Here is a 15,917-nt window from a genome sequence, read left to right as displayed (position 1 = left end):
CTATTGATCTCTGCGTTCTGTACTATTGATCTCTGTGTTCTCTGCGTTCTGTACTATTGACCTCTGCGTTCCATACTATTGATCTCTGCGTTCTGTACTATTGATCTCTGCGTTCTGTACTATTGATCTCTGCGTTCTGTACTATTGATCTCTGCGTTCTTGACAATCAAACTGTGCGTTCTGTACTATTAATCTCTGCGTTCTGTACTATTGATCTCTGGGTTCTGTAATATTGATCTCTGCGTTCTCTGTGTTCTGTACTATTGATCTCTGCGTTCTATGCGTTCTGTACTATTGATCTCTGCGTTCTGTACTATTGATCTCTGCGTTCTGTACTATTGACCTCTGCGTTCTGTACTATTGATCTCTGCGTTCTGTACTATTGATCTCTGCGTTCTCTGCGTTCTGTACTATTGATCTCTGCGTTCTTGACTACCAAACTGTGCGTTCTGTACTATTAATCTCAGCGTTCTGTACTATTGATCTCTTGGTTTTGTAATATTGATCTCTGCGTTCTATGCGTTCTGTACTATTGATCTCTGCGTTCTATGCGTTCTGTACTATTGATCTCTGCGTTCTGTACTATTGATCTGTGCGTTTTTTATTACCAAACTGTGCGTTCTGTACTTTTGATCTTTGCGTTCTTTACTACCAAACTGACCTCTGCACTGTGCGTCACACCGCTGGACTCTGCACTGTGCGTCACACCACTGACCTCTGTACCTTGCACCACATTGCTGACCTCTGTACTGTGCGTTACACCCTGACCTCTGTACTGTGCGTCACACCGCTGATTTCTGCATTACACTACTGCACACTGCATTACACTATTGACCTCTGCATTATTACTGGCATCGGGCCGCTACCCCGGAGCAACACAGACTATGAAGCTTCATATTATTCTGCATTGCTGTAGAATGTATTGCTGGGATTTGTAGTCCTCTTTAGCGGTTGGTATTCTGCATTGCTGTATAATGTATTGCTGCATAATGAACCTCTGTGGTGGATCAGTGTCTTTAGATCCGTTTCTATGCTCTTTTCTTTTGGTGCGGTGGTGCCCTCCTGATCGACCATGGAGGTGAGGTTTGAAATCACTTTATTCAAATCTTTCCTCCATGACAGATTATATGGGGCACCGCCGGGAAAATAGAAGCAAGCCCAGAGAGCTTCGCCTCTGTGGGGATGAGGAAGGACGCCGTAGAACAGTAGAAAGGCATCATGGCACACTCACAAACCAGCATGTAAAACAACTTGTCTCACCACTAAGGACAATGACAGAGGTTTGGATACATCCTGCAAAGGATGTGTAGGCACCTCTTCTAGTGCGGTCCTAACTCTAAACTATGAGAGTGTCCATCTTGGAGCACATGGGGCAGAAGATATCAAATTGGGTGCAGGCCTGTCACACTTGCCTTGGCGCGGCAGTGCGGCTTACACATCCTTTGCAGAAGACGTGTATCCAAACCTCTGTCATTGTCCTTAGTGGTGAGACAAGTTGTTTTACATGCTGGTTTGTGAGTGTGCCATGATGCCTTTCTACTGTTCTACTGTTCAAAGCCCATTTCGTGTGCACCTTACTGTATAACTGGTAACAAATTGTTGAGTGAGGAAGGACGCCGGCCCCCGTTTGGATGGAGAACTTTTTCCTGAGGGGGAGCAACTCTGAGCCTTCCGGGTGGTGTAATGTCTAGCTTTGCCTCTGCTTCCCTGCAGAGAGAGTGGAGAGAGAGCGTCCGGGGTGCCATAGACACGCAGAGGCTCCCGCTCCTCCAACAGCCAGCAGTGGCATCCGAGTTGGAGGAGAGCAAGGAGAAGGCTCATACACGTGGAAGGTGAAGAAGGTCTGGGACACAGGGAGTTAACCCCTGAAACAGGAGCAGCGGGTGCATAGAGTTCAGGTTAATGAAGCACCCCTCTTTTAAAATAAAAAATGCATGCTGGAAAAAAAAAAAAGATCATTCTTTTTTTTAAATTCTGTTGTCATTGTTGTCAGGGCCCAGTCCCACCATAAAGAGTGCATTAGAATGCGTTCCAGTGCATTCAATCTTTGAAATTCCTTACTTCTGACCGCTGCACTCTGTACGTTCCTTACTTCTGACCTCTGCACTCTGTACGTTCCTTACTTCTGACCGCTGCACTCTGTACGTTCCTTACTTCTGACCTCTGCACTCTGTGCGTTCCTTACATCTGACCTCTGCGCGTTCCTTACATCTGACCGCTGCACTCTGTGCGTTCCTTACATCTGACCGCTGCACTCTGTGCGTTCCTTACATCTGACCTCTGTACTCTGTGCGTTCCTTACATCTGACCTCTACACTCTGTGCGTTCCTTACATCTGACCTCTACACTCTGTGCGTTCCTTACTTCTGACCTCTGCACTCTCTACGTTCCTTACTTCTGACCTCTGCACTCTGTGCGTTCCTTACATCTGACCTCTGCACTCTGTGCGTTCCTTACATCTGACATCTGCACTCTGTGAGTTCCTGACATCTCACATCTGCACTCTGTGAGTTCCTTACATCTGACCGCTGCACTCTGTGCATTCCTTACATCTGACCGCTGCACTCTGTGCGTTCCTTACACCTGACCGCTGCACTCTGTGCGTTCCTTACATCTGACCTCTGCACTCTGTGCGTTCCTTACTTCTGACCTCTGCACTCTGTACGTTCCTTACTTCTGACCTCTGCACTCTGTACGTTCCTTACTTCTGACCTCTGCACTTTGTGCGTGCCTTACATCTGACCTCTGCACTCTGTGCGTTTCTTACATCTGACCTCTGCGCGCTCCTTACATCTGACCTCTGCACTTTCTGCGTTCCTTACATCTGCCCTCTGCCCTCTGTGCGTTACTTCCATAGGGTTAGGGTTGTGTATATAGTTATTAGTCAGAAATAAAATTTTAGCTCTAGCAGCTGTAAATTCCTGGCTGCTGGGATTAAATGCTAGTCTTAAAATATGCAATTTATACCGTTCATTTTTAATTATTGTTTGCATTTTCTTTCATTATGGGTATAAGTGGGGGGCTTCACGTTTTGAGTTTCGCCTAAGGCCTCACAAAGTCTAGAGCCGCCTCTGCGCATGCGCAATGACATCATGGCGGGGTGTCACCGCGGTACCCACTCCAGGTGGGTACCGGGTGACAAAGTGCTTCTAAATGGGGATGATATGCTTAGTAAAAGCTAATTTTTTATGATTTGCTTTGTCACACAATACTATGCTAATTAATCTTTGTTACAATACTATGCTAATGAACCTCTGTTACACAGCCAAACTAAATTTTGAGTACACGTCCACCTTACAAAGGCAGCGCAGTACTTCATGGCATTGCATAAAAACCCCTTCTAATTGGTATCATTATGAATGGCCTTCCAATGCAGGAGACATGTTGGCTTTTTTTCTCGGTCAGGTATACCCTGTAAACCTACATCAAATGTCAATTTAGCCTCCAGGTGCGGAGAGCGGCCTTCAGTGAATAACTACAGTCTTCTCTCAAGAATTGTCGGTGGGACAACAGCAAAGGAACATGATTACCCCTGGATAGTAAGTTCATGCTCTGTGCTCCGTACAAGTATTCTTATAGTGACACTAAACTCAGGAGTTAAATCTTAAAAATACATTCAAGTACCCTAAATATTAACAAAAATGTATCTTATTTGTGTATCACTCGGCTGTAGACATTTCCCCAACACAAATATTCCCCACTCCCAAGCAAGAATTCCCCCAGCACCAACATCCCTTCCAGCAAAACATTGAGTGAGTGGACATATGTCTCTACTGAACATATGTAACTATTATGGATGCACCGATACCAAGTACCGTACTCATGTACAGATACTTTTCCAGCTCCAAGACTCGACTAGAGAAAAATTCAAAAGTTAGGAGGCAGCTGTGTGTAAGGAGCACACGGAGCTCCTGGGATTTGTACATCTCTGTATTATTGTATGATTTTGTTTTTATAAACATCTATAAAGAGATGCTTTGATTTTTGCAAGTACAAGTACTGATACTTGCCCAAGTCCTCACAGATACAAGTACGAGTACTGATACATTTTTGTTTATTGTCATGTGACAGTTTTTCTAAAACAATACAGACTAATGATTTCAGGACAGTGGTGGAGCGCCAGAGCCAGGTCCCAGCTGCAACCGCTGCAACCCCGGTAGTTCTCATAAAAATGCCAAGTATCGGCACTGGTATCTGAACTGGTATCTAAACATCCCTAGTAACTATAAAAAAAGTACTAATTTCTATGAATTAGAACTATTTTCATTATGTATTAATTCTATTTCTTAAAATTTTGCTCAGGTATCTATAACAAGAAAATCGAAACATGTTTGTGGAGGAGCCCTTGTTAGCGAGAGGCATGTTATAACAGCTGCTCACTGCGTTACTGACAAGTAAGACTATATATTCTATGTGTAAGTATGCACATACATAATTAAGATTGTTGTTTGTGTACTTAGTACTGCCTGGCCACTTCTAAGTTGCGTTGAAGGTAGTGCCTCGTCTATGAACCCCTATCTTGCACATGTTTGGATGTCCTGAGTCCCCACAAATTTCCGGTGAGCCTGGGCCATTTAAAAATGTTCTCAGCTTGATCTCCCTATCTCTGCCCTAGATTGCTCAATCACTTCTACATAGCAGTGAAGGTGGTGCCCCTTTCCTGAACCCACTTCCTATATTTAACAGGCTCACCTGAATTTCATGGGAGCCCAGGACAACTAAAAACATTCTCAGGATGGAAGCAGTAAGAGTTCCCTTAAATACCTGATTGCTGCCTGAGCAGTGGGAGATCGCTTGATCACTTCTAGGTGGCAGTGAAAGTAATGCCCCCTCCAGCCATCCCCCATGTTTCTCAGGCTCGCCTGAATTTCATGGAAGTCCAGAACTTGGACAGCAGTGAGAGATCGCAAGGACACAGTAGTAATGTAGTGGCCGTTGGTTGAGTGGCGGAAGCAGGCATGCCACACACCCGGAAGTGTCAGTGCTTGAAGGTTCTTTAACAGGTGTAGCTCTGCAAGAGAACGAAGCCTGGAGTCACTAACAGTGGGACTGGTGAGTATTGAAGCCTGTGTCAACAGGCTTTGGGCTTGTGTCAATGAGATCAGTTTCACATCAGTTTGAGATGCTTCTAAAATGATTAAGAATACATTGACAGAGACATTTGATCTGCATTTGACCTGTTTCTGATCTGACTTTGACCTACTTTAACAGGGTTTTGCATTCCCATAGCATTGCATAAGAATGCAAAACCCACGTGAAGCAAACAAAAGGCCATCAACACAGGTCCTTAATCTTCTTTTCATTTCAATAAGTGTTATTCATTTTTAAGCTTAGACATTTTTTTAAAGATAATTCTCTTTTCACATTAGATGTTCTCCAGTGTGCCTGGATTCTATCTAGTAAAAACTGGAGTGAGACATGATGCTGTTTATAACCACTTGTTATATTGTTAATATGTTCCTAAAATCTTCTCTTGAACTCAGCAAGGACATTCTATGTAACGTGGGAGGTATTGCACAAGATATACACTGCCTGTCCAAAAAAAAAAGTCACCACCTGGATTTAGCTAAGCAAATGTGAAAGAGTCTCCCACTGGATAATAGGTCTAGGTTTAGCAACATTAGGTCCCCAAAAAGTGAGGTCAGCTGCCTACTTGAATGTACTGAATGACCAGATTTTTCCATCAATGGATTTTTCCTTCTCTGATGGCACATTGGGCATATTCCAAGATGGCAATGTCAGGACTTATCGGGCTCAAATTATGACAGAGTGGTTCAGGGGGCATGAGACATCATTTTCACACATGGATTGGCCACCACAGAGTCCAGACCTCAACCCCATTGAGAATCTTTGGGATGTGCTGGAGAAGACTTTACACAGTGGTCCAACTCTCCCATCATCACTACAAGATCTTGGTGAAGAATAAGTGCAACTCTGGATGGAAATAAATATTGTGACATTGCATAAGCTTATCGAAATAATGCCACAGTGAATGTGTGTCGTAATCAAAGCTAAAAGCGGTCCAGCAAAATATTAGGGTGTGTGACATTTTTTGGCCAGGCTGTATTTTTATGAGGGATGCACCGATACCGGTATTTTGGTACAGAGTACGGGTACCGATAATTTTCTTTTCGGTACTCGCCGATACCAATTACAGAGTACCGGAAGACCCATTCAGGAAGCCAGGTGGCGTGTAATGACTCGTAACCTGGCTTTGTGATTAGCCGGAAAGCCGTGCAGCGTGTAAGGACTTGCCACCCGTCTTCCTCATTAACAAGAAAGCCATCCCATACGAATCCCTTCTTAGCATGGTGATGTGCTCTCTTGGTCAGTGGAGTTCCATTATGAAGTCCCCTAACGCCCATCTCTTGGTCAGAGTTCCATGTGTGAAGTCCTCAACTCGCTTTTAGCTACTTACGTTTGTTAGAACAATTGGCAGCCCACATGCGGGCGGTGCCCCTCAAGACTTGCACGAGACCCTATGCAAGATGTATCTCACTTTTTTAACCTCTAGATGGTAGTATTGTATCAGGCAAAAGTCAGTAGCTGTCAAAGAGCCTAGGTCTTGATCCGACTAGTCTTGCTTGTTTACACAAAGTTTCCCCATAACTATATTCCTATGATTTAGTCACATTTATTAGTATGGCATAGGGATCGTGCCTTGCCGTTACCTGCCCTGTGGACAGCTCTGTCAATTGTTTTTTTTAATTAAAAGCGAGTGAACCACTGCGTAATACTTTTCCAGCTCAGGCTGTACAATTGATGGCAATGTACTATCAAGATGATTTACCTTGTACTCACTTTAATCACAACGTTTTATTTAACATGTTACCCTTGGACAGCTCTGTCCTGTCCACTAGTTTCCATATCTTGTCTGGAATTGGCTAGGTGATTTCTTTATCTTCACAGGAACATTACAGGTCTCTTTAAGGTATGCATTGGAGACCATGATTTCAATGTCAAAGAAGATTCTGAGATGGTTTTCTCCATACTTGAAGTGATTATACACCCCAACTTTCTCCAAAGCCAGCCAATCAACTATGACATCGCCATTTTAGTGCTGAATGAGAACATAAAATTTGGTAAGAGATGTTCCTCAAATAAGATGTTCTTATCAAAATGTACGATAGAAAAGAGATGAAATAAAGTAGCACTGGCTTTTTTTCTACTACAAGCTTCTAGGTACATAACATTAGACATGTGCACCAGCAAAAAATTTGTTTTGATTCGGATTTTGCTTTATTTTGTTTTTCGGAAATCGGGTCCGAAAGTCAATTCGTTTCGGAACTCGGATTTGGACGAAATTCGTTAGCGGTAATCCGTACAAAATTTCGTTTCGTTCGTTCGTTGCAGCAAAGTGACATTTAAGAGGAAAACATTTTTTTTTGTTTTCAAATGTCACTTTGCTGCAACGAAAGTTAGTCCAAATAACGAAACTTCGTTTAAAAAAACGAAAGTTTGTTTAAAAAAACGAAAGTTTGTTTAAAAAAACGAAAGTTCGTTTAAAAAAACGAACGTTCGTTTAAAAAAACCGAAAGTTCGTTTAAAAAAACGAACGTTCGTTTAAAAAAACCGAAAGTTCGTTTAAAAAAACGAAAGTTCGTTTAAAAAACGAATCGGAAATTCGGATTCGTTTGCATTCGTTATATCTGCAATTCGGAATTCGGATGCATCAGGCAGCCCGCACGGCATCAGAGGGATGCCCTGTCCGGGCCCCCCTGTGCCCGGGCCCCATATCGGCCACCTGGGTCGCTATGGTGATTGTTACGCCACTGCTCACTGGGCTGTAGATCCTCAAATCATCTCTGACTTGGTGCTGACACTGTCCTTCTTTCTGGAGGGGGGCTACTTTTGTTCCCCATGGTCCCTGTGTGTGTTGCAAAGTAGTCGCTCCTGTGATGGACTACAATCTCAATACAAATTAGTAAACTAAGCATGAGATTGTAGTCCATCATGGGAGAGATATTGGAGTGGTGACTACTTTACAACACACACGGACCATGGGAAACAAAAGTAGATAGACTAGAATGTCAATACAAACTGGTAGACCGGGAGTGAGCTTGAAGCGGTGACTACTTTACAACACACACAAAGGACCATGGAAAACAAAAGTAGCCCCCCTCCAGAAGGAAGGACAATGTCAGCACCAATTCAGAGATGATTTGAGGAACTACAGCTGAATGATTCACATATAAGATACATTTTTATTAATAGTTAAGGTACTTGAATGCGATTTTTTAGATTTAGCTCCTGAGTTAAGTGTAACTTTAATGAATGGGGTTCACTTGCTTTATAGTCCCAAAGCAAGAGAAGCAGATGGAACATTTGTAAAGCATGCCCTAGTGTTTTATAACTGTGTCTTAAGATTTTTTTTTTTTTATGCAAGGTAAGGTAAGATCATCCCCAATAGTGATTAGATCTACAGAACGTCAGCAGCAAATGAAAAATTATTTAACACATTCTCAGCTATACAAAAAAGAAGCCCCGTGGGTTTGATTTGCTAAAAATATTTTTAAAAAGGCACAAAACTAGATTGGTTGTGTACTGTATATCTCATTACTTTAAATATCTCCATATTTCCTTATTCTACTTTCTTCTATTTTTTCATGCTTTGCTTGATATTTATGGCAAAATAACAGACCTTGGAAATGTTGTAAATTGAATATTTCTGTATTTGCAGATGGTAAAATCCAACCAGCTTGCTTGCCAAGCCCAGATGAAATTTTTCCACCAGGTTATCTGTGTGTTGCACTTGGATGGGGACGCACGTTGGAACGTGAGAGACTTCTGATATAATAGGTTGACCAAGGATGAGTTTTATTTATGGGCTTGCCCAGGCAACTTTTCCCTTCCTAATCTGACTTCCTTCTGTAAAATCACCATTAAGGTTGATCACTAGCATTGAGAAAAACTAGGGATGGGGAAAACTACCAAAGTTTTGGCAAAATATTGGGACATTCAATTAAGAAGGTGAAAGAAAACAGAAAATTGTATCATACATACCTGTAATTTTCCTTTCCTGGTGCCTATCCATGGCAGCATACCCTTGCCAAGGATTCGTGCATCACCTCCATCAGAAGTGAGGCTATCTGGGTTCCCTCACTCTCATAGTCCCTAGAGATATCTCCAAGGCAGCTAGCACAGGACAGTTTTATGGTTAACCGGACACTGCCACATGCCCAACAAGAATTTCTCTTAGGTCTTTATGAGGGCTCAGGAGAAGAGGATGAATGATGGTGTTTTGCTGAACTCTTTCTTGAAGGAGAGCGATGTTTCTCTCTGTAGCGGTGTGATTCAGAAGAATGACTGGTCTGCACTAGCTGCCTTGGAGTTATCCCTCGGGACCATGGGAGTGAGGGCGCCCAGGTAGCCTCCCCTCTGAAGGAGGTGGTGCACGAATCCTTGGCAAGGATATGCTGCCATGGATAGGGCCGAGGAAAGTGGTTTTCAGGATGCAATGGGTTTTATATGGCTAATGTGTGTTATGTAAGCTTCTTTCCAACTGTCATAGTCCTTTCCTTATGCCAAAATATGGCTCCTCATTAGCTCAAAACATAACATTAGATATTGAGGAATGAAAGATCCTAACCTTAACCTTACATACAAATGGAAAAAAAATCTTTTGTTTTCAAATTTTCATTATTATTATTATCATCATCCTCATCATCATCATATATTTTAACTTGTTGCTGTCTTCTTCAAGAAAAGTATTATTTTTCTAGATGCACATCAAATGCACTAACACAGAAATGCAATGGCAGTACCACTTTGTTGATAAAACATGTCCTGTGGTCACCATGGCAGCACTGATATGGTGATCATATGGCTTTGTTGATGAACCATGTGATCTTTTTGTAAGCTGATTTCATCTAAGAAGCCTGCATGGTAAGTGTGAAGAAATCTCGCAATCAAAATTGATAGCAAAATCACTCTACTCATCCTGAACACTTGCACCACATATTGAGCAGACAAAAAACATCTCTTGTCTGGTTAATTGGCTCTTATCCTCGTGTAATAACAGTCAACCTAATTGCTAGTGTTGCAGGTGGTTGATTGTGCCAAAGCCTACATGCTTCCAGACTACTAGTCTTGAATAAAATGTGTAATAGGGGAAGGCTGAGGGTGCTTGCTATGGCCTAAAAGCAGAAAAAGGGCAGCCATAGATGTTTAGACTGCTCAGCAATAAGGGGTAAAACCCCTAATTTTTTTTGTCTGTGATGGAAATGAGACAAGCAAATATGTTCTGTAAAGAGGTTCTACGGTGTTTCCAAAATGCTGTAAAATCTCTGTATATCTTCCAGTGCTCTGAAATCCCATTTATACCTCTGATCTGAACCTTCTGATTGTCAGAAGTGTTCCAATTTAGCAAAATATTTGCAAACCCAAGCCACAACTGTACAGTTTTCCTTTACATTCCAGGCCTGTAGAGGGAGATATTTTATGTTTCTTTATTTTCTGATCTTCCAGATGGTCCAGTAGCTAAGATTTTACAACAGGTGACACTGCCCATTGTAGAACAAGAGGCATGTATGCGTACGATGCAAACTTTGGGTCCACGTGCAACATTTCAAACTGCAGTATGTGCCGGATTTCCAGAGGGAGGAAAAGATGCATGCCAGGTTTTAATTTTGAATGCCATTTTGTTAATCATTGACATGTCCACACATCTTACACTGGCAAGTCCCAGAAGCAGCCATAACATTATCAGCGCTATCACAATGGTTGGAGGTCTTCTATTGGTATGGTAGACCTTTGCAAACTGTTGGTTTTGGCTACCTGGGAACATGCAAGAAAACTGTCCCAGGGATTTTGCTGAATAAGAGGCAACTTGGTTTGCAACTGTGTCAAAAATGTGCTTGATAAATGTCCTCCTGTGGCTGTCATTGTTCTGTAAGGGGTCAAGGAAAAGCAGGTTGAACATGGGTATTTATCAGAGAGTCACTCTGCAATCCATCTAATCATAATCTGCAATCAGTTGAATTATAAATCCATATATTTCCAGCATTATGTGATCTGGTAAAGGGCCCTTTATATTGACCAAATAAGAGTATCCTTGTTACAGTGATAGGATGCACCCGTAATGCTGTGCACTATGTTATTTGAATAACATGCCTATTGACCCATGCAATGAGTGCCTTCTCTGCTATCAGGAAGTCAACTAATAAGCAGTCAAATGAGGAGGAGGTGGAACTGTCAATCTCAGATCCTGCTATGACTATGAAATAAATCCACAAAGTTGACAATGTGACTGTCCACTAGTTTTCTACAATGAATCATTCTGCTGATGATCCTTTGTTGCAAGGAATCATTCTGCTGATAATACCTTGCTTGATATTGTTGCACAAGTTCTTGATACTGCCACATTTACAACCATCCCTACATTGGGAAAGCACAGTTAACAGTAAAAACATTCTTAATCTAATTAATAAATACATCTAATTATTATTTAACAATTAAGATGAAAATGGATGTGTAATTATTTTTTTGTTTTAATTTGAGCAGCTTAGCATGCCCAATGACAACATCCACAGCACCCTAACATAGTTTAAAAGTGCATTGTTTTACTGCCATTGCAGCTTGCTTTAAAATAATTCTGGAAGACCTCAGAACGCTTTGGTAAGGTTTAGATTGTGCAGGTAATACTTTAATTAAACATCAGTAATAGCCCATTTTATTCTTGCCCAATGTCCCAACAGCAAATCTAATGGAAGGGTTCTTTAATTACAATTTTATTTCATAGTGCTAGTGGAGAGGTCTGACCTAGGAGACTGGTAAAAAAAAAGGGGGTCAACATTCATGGCAAAACCTCCATACAGTGCTGAGTGCATGCTATTGAGTTTAAAGCCCAATTGAACTTTCAATTTAAATTAGCTAAACAGATCCATAGTGCCTCAAAACAAAAAGTGTTCAATGCCTTACAGTTTGTTTTCTTTCTAAACAGCCACAGCCTGAGCCTGCTGCAGAGAAGCAGTGGAAGCAGTGATCTCTCTGTAGAGTGATATCTAGAGTTCTCCAATCAGCGGGGAGCATGAGCTTTGCCAACAGCACAGCTATCATGTCAAACCTCTGCAATGAGACCACTGCTTCCCCAGAAAGCCACCAGCTGCTGGCAGGGACAGGTGTTTCTACTTAGGCCGTGGCTTTCGTTGTGCGATGGTTGTAAGGTGATTACAATTTCGTACGACCTGCCCATCTTGGACAGGCAGATCGTACTTGCGATCATCGCAAGCCTTCCACGCTCACTGGAGGGCTTGCGGATGATTGCAATGCTGGGCGGGCAGTGTGCACTTGCGCACACGGCCCATGCGGCTTTCGTCTTGAGATCGCGCTACCAACCCGCCGAAAATCGTACGATTTTCGGCGGGTTTTCTAGCATGCTCGTAAGATGAAAGTCGCACGCTGCCCATACACCTGCCGATTATAGTACGATCGCGGGATCACCCGCGATTATCGTACGGTAATCGTCAGGTGTATGAGCACCTTTAGAAAGAACATAAACTATTAGAGGAGAACTATGGGGTTAGGGCTTTTCCCCATAGTTCTCCTAAGGGTAACGGGAGGCCACAAACTAGCGTCCTCCCGTCACCCAAAGCTCAGTATACCACGAGCTACAGCTCGCGGTATGCTGAGACGCCGCAGCCGGAACGGATCCCTACAATTATGTCTGGATCCACCCAGCTGCATGAGTGACAGCTGGCTCTGCCTATCTAGAGGCAGAGCCAGCTGTACCCGCCCCCTCCCCCGTCAGTTCCGCCAGTCAGCGCAGGAGGATCGGACAGGGGATGGGGGAATCCAGTCCCTCCCCTGTCACGGCTCTCTGCCGGCACAGGATCGAGAAGTGAGCTAGCGCCGGTATGTGTTCGCTCACTTCCCGATCTACTGAGCCGACCTGTGACAGTTTCATTGTCACAGGTCGGCTCAGATTATGAGGCTGAGTGAAAATCACTCACCTCATAATTCTCCTTTAAGGCATTGAACATCTTTTTTAGGCACCTGGAATGTATTAAACTGACTTAATCTTAGCTTCAAGTTGGCTTTGAAGACCAGCATGGCTCTGTACAGCTCATAGATGTTTTTATCTGTGTGTGCAGGTAGCCAAAGTACAAAACCAAGCATTTTCCAGCAAACTCACCAGCCAGCCTGCAAAGAAAAGTACACTGTCCAACTACTAAGGTTAAAAACAGAGGTTTTAAATGCCTAACTTTTGCAAAACATGTGGAAAACGCACTGCCTCGTTAAGGCTCCTCCTGTATGGTGCGGTCCTAACTCTAATCTATGAGAGCCTCCATCTTGGAGCATATAGCAAAGGATGAATTGGGTGCAGGTTGGCAAGAAGGTAGCCCAACCCCCTTAAAGGCACAGGGACACAGCAGAAGCTCCGCACATTACAATGGTAGCTGAAGCCCCCAGTGTGTCCCGGCACCAAATTCAACTGGAACCTACACCCAATTCATCCTTTGCAATAAATATGCTCCAAGATAGAGGCTCTTATAAATTAAAATTAGGACCACACTATGCAGAGGTGCCTTGATGACGCTGTGCGTCTTCCACATATTTTGCAACAGTTGTGCAACTAAAACCTGTGTTTTTATGCTTACCGTAGTAGTTGGACAGTGTACTTTTTTTGCAGGCTAGCTGGTGAGCGTGCTGGGAAATGTTTGTTTTTGTATGTGTAAAGCCTTTCCACGTGCATCTTGCTTTGAAGCTGGCTGTGAATTGGTGAGTGCGTTTGCCATTCATTTCACAGGCAGCCACATCAATGTTTTCACATGGTGGTGTTGTTTTTAACAACTTCTTCTGCCCATTGGCTGCAAGACAGGGTGCAAAAAAATGGGACTGGTGTAAAGTGATATGGAGGATCCCACCAAGCATCACCAACATTTGGCAAATCTTATGTTTGTAAGTCTTCATCTTAGATGTATCATTCAGATTTGGGTCTAATTTCAAATGTGGCCAAGATAAATTAGAGTAATTCAAATATTAAGGACAAAACTGAGCAAGTATTGCCAAAGGGTTACAGTGTTTTTATGTCATTTCTTTTTAAGGGTGACTCTGGGGGTCCGTTCCTCTGCCCCCGAATTCACGGGAGGTGGGTTCTGGTTGGTGTCACTTCGTGGGGCATGGGATGTGCACGCAGTTGGTCCAACAATTTGTTGCAGCTCCCAGAGAAGAGAGGGTCACCAGGGATCTTCACAGATGTTAAAAAAATGCTTGAATGGCTAAATCTAAACCTCAGCCAAGGTAACTGCCATCCTTTTTTTGTATGCCTTTACCTGAGAACTTGTATTACATTGCATATGAATATTTAAAGCTAAACTTCAGGCACAGAAACTTTAATTTAAATATATTTTTCGTTAGCCACAAAGGATATAAATCCACTTTATGTGCACCAAATGCCTTTGCAAGCCCAGACATTGTAAAAGAAAGAGTGACATTATCATTGGGCTGCATACAACCTGTGCAGAGAGCAGAGCTGTGGCAGGGGCCCAGCAGGCTCCTGATTCATGCCATCAGAACATATTTTATTATATTATTATGGCTTCATTGATGTTTGTATTATTTCATAGCTGGTTAGTTTAAAAAAAAAAAATCATATGTCTAGATCCTTTATTGGTATTTCCCATTAGACATGTGCAGCGGCTAAAAATTTGTTTCGTTTCGGATTTTGTTTATTTCGTTTTTGGAATTCGGATCCTATATGTGTTTCGTTTCGGGAATCGGATTCGTATTCGGATCTGATTCGGATTCGGAATTCGGACGAATTCCCGAAAATTCAACTTGAGGTGGGGTAGCAGAATTGGCACATTTGTCATTTCTGGTTGCTGTCTTTACTATTAAAGGGACATTAAAATAATTTTCTTAATTTGTTTTTATCTGTTTTAATGTTAACAGTGCACGCACAGGATTTGGACGAAATTAGTTCCAAATCCGAAATTTTGGATTCGGATACTTTTGGATGATTTCGGATATGTTATATTTCGGAAATTCGGATGCTCCGAATCTACGAATTTCCGAAATTTCATCTGAATTTCAATTTGGAACTAAACGATTCGTACATGTCTATTTCCCATTGTATGTGTCCCAAGGACCTTAGATATATGGAAATATGCCTTTCAGTGCTTTTTACTTTCATTTCATGACCAATTGAAGCATCCTTTAATGACTTTTCTCTTTTCTGCCTATTACTAGATAGATTTAACGTGAGCAATGCTCTCGGTAAGTATACACTGCAATTGAATTGCTTAATATTGACCCCAGCAATGTGATCAGCTGAGTCTTCTGTCCTGTCACCCACAGCACGCTGCAGTGGGAAAAATCAGCTCCTGAGGGGAACTTCAGGAACTTTAAAATTACCCCAGCCGCCCAGTAACTATTATTTAAATAATGAGTAAGTATGTTTTTCCTCATTAAAGAGTTATTATTAGAACATTACATTCTTGCTTAAATAATTAGATTAAACAATTGTAGGGATGTCCAGATACCAATAATCGTACTTTGTACAAGTACTGATAATGTTCCAGCTCCAAGACTAGACCAAGTACAAACCAGACCAGGTACAAGTACTGATACTTATCCAAGTACTCACAGATACCAATTACTGATACATTTTTGTTAATTTTCATTTGACAGCTTTCTTAAGACACTACAAACTAATGATTTTAGGTACAGTAGTGGAGCGCCAGGGCCCAGTCACAGCTGCAACCGCTGCAACCCTGGTGGTTTGTGTGAAAATGCCAAGTATCGGCACTGGTATCTGAACTGGTATCTGAACATCCCTAAACAATTGCATTGAAATACTATCTTTACATCCCAGTAAGTAAAAGTCAAGAAAGAAAGTGACAACAGCCATAGCAGCCCATGTGGCTGCTTTGGCCCCTTGGTTAGGAGGGGTCCCATTAGGGTGGCTGTTAGGAAAA

At 42.3% G+C, this 15,917-nt stretch overlaps 1 protein-coding gene across 1 annotated transcript in view; it reads left to right on the top strand.

Annotated features, from left to right (window-relative positions):
* The first annotated feature begins 1,072 nt into the window (after positions 1-1,072).
* Positions 1,073-15,917, top strand: part of LOC108789647 (ovochymase-2-like) — a 53,291-nt gene continuing 38,446 nt past the window's right edge. The window contains exons 1-9 of the mRNA XM_018559718.1: positions 1,073-1,078; positions 1,714-1,832; positions 3,449-3,539; positions 4,303-4,394; positions 6,910-7,082; positions 8,681-8,776; positions 10,468-10,619; positions 14,046-14,241; positions 15,298-15,388. Of these exons, the coding sequence (XP_018415220.1) occupies positions 1,073-1,078; positions 1,714-1,832; positions 3,449-3,539; positions 4,303-4,394; positions 6,910-7,082; positions 8,681-8,776; positions 10,468-10,619; positions 14,046-14,241; positions 15,298-15,388 (1,016 nt within the window). The remainder of the gene's footprint in view (positions 1,079-1,713; positions 1,833-3,448; positions 3,540-4,302; positions 4,395-6,909; positions 7,083-8,680; positions 8,777-10,467; positions 10,620-14,045; positions 14,242-15,297; positions 15,389-15,917) is intronic.

Source organism: Nanorana parkeri, unplaced genomic scaffold (genome assembly GCF_000935625.1).
Source record: "Nanorana parkeri isolate BGI_ZX_2015 unplaced genomic scaffold, ASM93562v1 scaffold414, whole genome shotgun sequence".
NCBI classification, from domain to species: Eukaryota; Metazoa; Chordata; class Amphibia; order Anura; family Dicroglossidae; genus Nanorana; species Nanorana parkeri.
Note: the sequence above shows the minus strand (reverse complement) of the source record. Positions and strands in the feature narration are given on the sequence as shown.